The sequence below is a fragment of the Zingiber officinale genome, chromosome 1B, assembly GCF_018446385.1.
Source record: "Zingiber officinale cultivar Zhangliang chromosome 1B, Zo_v1.1, whole genome shotgun sequence".
NCBI lineage: Eukaryota > Viridiplantae > Streptophyta > Magnoliopsida > Zingiberales > Zingiberaceae > Zingiber > Zingiber officinale.
Genome location: NC_055986.1, coordinates 68,238,303 through 68,241,490, shown reverse-complemented (window position 1 = coordinate 68,241,490; position 3,188 = coordinate 68,238,303). Strand labels below are relative to the sequence as shown.

At 40.0% G+C, this 3,188-nt stretch overlaps 1 protein-coding gene across 1 annotated transcript; it reads right to left on the bottom strand.

The window, feature by feature from the left end:
• Window positions 1-766: 766 nt before the first annotated feature.
• LOC121970504 lies at window positions 767-1,579 on the bottom strand. Its single transcript, XM_042521305.1, has 2 exons — window positions 1,413-1,579; window positions 767-1,325 (listed from the first exon to the last, which is right to left on the bottom strand). The coding sequence occupies exons 1-2, from the start codon at window positions 1,504-1,506 to the stop codon at window positions 1,030-1,032; spliced, it is 390 nt and encodes a 129-aa protein (XP_042377239.1). The 5' UTR covers window positions 1,507-1,579; the 3' UTR covers window positions 767-1,029.
• Window positions 1,580-3,188: the final 1,609 nt, after the last annotated feature.

Below are 3,188 nucleotides of genomic sequence, written 5' to 3'. Positions count from 1 at the left end.
CGGAAGGATGCCACATCAATAATAGGGATGAGCAATGACCTCCTTGTGGATTAAAATTTATAGTATTTTTTATTTAAGATGAAAATTATTGCATCAATGACACAATTGATGGTAAACTATAAGCAATTCTTCTTATCTATACAAAGTCAAAGATGTTAAAAATTATTGGGGATTTAAATTTTAAAGTATTTTTATTTTAAGATGAAAATTATTTTAGAAAAGAGTTTTGATGTGATGGTAAAATTATTATTTTATGGTCTTAAAATCATAAATTTAAATTGTGAAAATAGTTTTGTGGAATGTATAATAAAACTATGTACAATAAATTTAATATGATACATTCCTTCTCCGAAACCCCTCCTTGAGGAAAGTTTTATGCACCACCGGACTACCCTTTAAGATAAAAATTATTGCATCTTCATTGACAATTGATCATCTTAGTCTAATTTTCACTTTGACATTGTGACTAATCCTAAAGCATACGTCACTAACTCAAAAAAAGTGCGTTAAGTAAATAGAACAAATACAAATCTAAAGGACTAAATAGAACAATTGGATACCCGATGCAACTAACTGAAAAGAATGAATACGACTTATCCACAAAAAAAATAAAAAATTCTCAGTAATCGTAGACTAAGTGAAGGGATGAACAAGAAATTAATGAGGTGTGACCAACTAGCCGTTTCACCGGCAACAAGAATGACACAATATTATTATTTTTACAAAAAAAAACTAGGAAGCAAAGCAGACCAAGTGTTTGAAGGGGAAAAGAAATGATGTTCTTTCACATATAGCAGCAAGAGGTCCTTCACCTGCCCGTCACATGCCAAATTTTACCAAAGCCAAAATATGAGATTAAATCTCATTTCTCTCACGCCCACAAAATCTCAATGCTGCTATGGAATACAAATAACCCCAAACACACAGATAAGAAAGAAGGGGACTACTACTGACACTCTTTATTCACAAGAACCTCACCTTGTAGAGGACACCGAAGTTTGACCTCTACATTATATATATCATCTTATCTTACTCTAGAAAACCAGTCTTTGTGAGCACGGCATTCCTCACCTTGCTTAGATCCCTACCCTTGAGTGTCCTCCCAGCTCCTTCACAGACAGAGGAGGATGAGATCTGAGTTTTTGCCATCTTCTTGGCAAGCCATTCATGGGGAGGAGCTCGATCATCCTCATTGTCGCCCTCTTCTTCGTCATCATTGACATCGTCGTTTTTTCTGCCACCAGTTTCTTCCGCATGAGTTCCCCGGCCATGCTTGTAGATCTTTGACCAGTCGGGGATGCTAACTGGAGCGGTGCTTCGACTGACTGTTCTACCACATGGAATCATCCTTGCACCACTTGAAAGACTCCTAGTGGAAGTAGTTGCACAAGTATGGCACTTTAAACCCTTACCTGTTGCAGACTGCTTTGGACTCGGTTGATCTCTACTATCCACCGCAGTTGCCCAAACCTCCTCTTCCTCAAAGTCCTCATCATTGCTTGCCATGTTCGAAGCTATTAACCAAAGCTGAGTATTTGCTTCGGGACAGGTTGTGTGTATTCAAGAAGGGAGACATGAGTACTATATAGGGAGCTGTTGGTTGTATTAACCAAATGGGTCTCTTTATTGCACCCCTACCACCACCTATAAATTAAAGCAAAGTACTGTGATTGGAATTGAGAGGTGGGTCGAATATCCAAAGGATAATTAGGCCATGATCGAGACAAAGGTAGCCACAGTGAAGAGACAAATGCAAGAGCAAGCATCTGATGTCGATGTGATTTGAGGGCAGAATACTGACTGTTCGGAACAGGTAGCTAGGTAGCTGCTATATATATCCATAAAATGTCGCCAAACTCGTTTGCTTCAAATGGTAACAGTTTGAATATGCCGCCGGTTGGCAGGAAAATTTAAGTTAGGTCTCACTGGTGTGGGAGGAGCAAGAGGTGGAGGAGAGGCATTGGACAATCTGCCTTGTCTTGGGGGGCTGGTGGTGGTCTTGTTCTGAGGTCAGATTGAAGCGTTTGGGTATGAGATTCGTCAGCTCCAGCTTAGAACACCATGCAAGGAAGTGGAGTGTAGAGCTCCATAAAGTAAACTGGTTCTCCTGCAGCTTCTTAACCACGGTCTCAGGTGATGGCTGCATTGAAATGCGTGAAGGTCTTCCAGTGCCCCTTTCAAATCGTGCTCCCTCCCCCTTATGAATTCCATATGTTTTGGCGTGTACAATATAGGCCGGAATTACCGCAAAAAGAGCACGTCGTTATCTTCTTCATCTTAGTGTTGCTTAAATAATCAAAGGAACAGTGGCAGATTCCACGTGTTATCCTTCAGGCACAACGGGAATAATCATTTATACACTTGTGTCCTCGCAGCATTGACCTGTACCATGAGTCCTTTAGTAATTCACTCTTGCAACTAGATTCAATAATACAATCTCAGTGCTCGATCGTTTATTAATAGTAGATATATTTGAATTGCGACTCTATTGTCTAATAAAAGTTTAAAAAAAAAGAGAGAAAAAACAACAATAATAAAAAAAAAACAGACAAGTTTGAAACTCACCGAAAGGCCTGAGCTTAGGGCCGCAATTTGCAATTGAGTTGGAGCTTGAGGCCACGATTCAGATCCAAGCAGCAATCTCAAAGGGCGCGATTCACAGCCAAGCTACGAGAGCGTGACCGCAATCTATGGCCTAGCCGTGAGCTCATACTAGTCGTGACTCACAGCTAGACCTGAGTTTGCTGCGCGCTGGTTGCGAGTTCGCGGCCACAATTCACAACAATGTCGAAGCTCTCGGTTGCCGCAGAAGCTGGGAGAGCAACTCACAACCATGAGTTGCCCATGTGGATCTCGAAGTTCGCCGACAATTTTTGTAAGAGATGTAGATGAACGATAGAAACCTTGTTCCGTGCAATTTCAGTTGATTTAAAATTCGTTTGTTGGTTATTTTTTACATCAAGTGAAAAAGAAAACTTGTCTCGACTCTCAAACAAGCCTACGTTTCCTTTATCAGTGTTTTAGGATAAACAGGACATAAGTAACATGGACAATTTGCACCAAACACCTGTAAGATCGAAGAGGGAAAACTAGAGGTCATGAATAACCTTTTCTTAACTCTTAAACAAATATTAGCTTGCACCAAATAAAGATATAAACAAAAGAAAGCTAAAGCATAACACAAACTG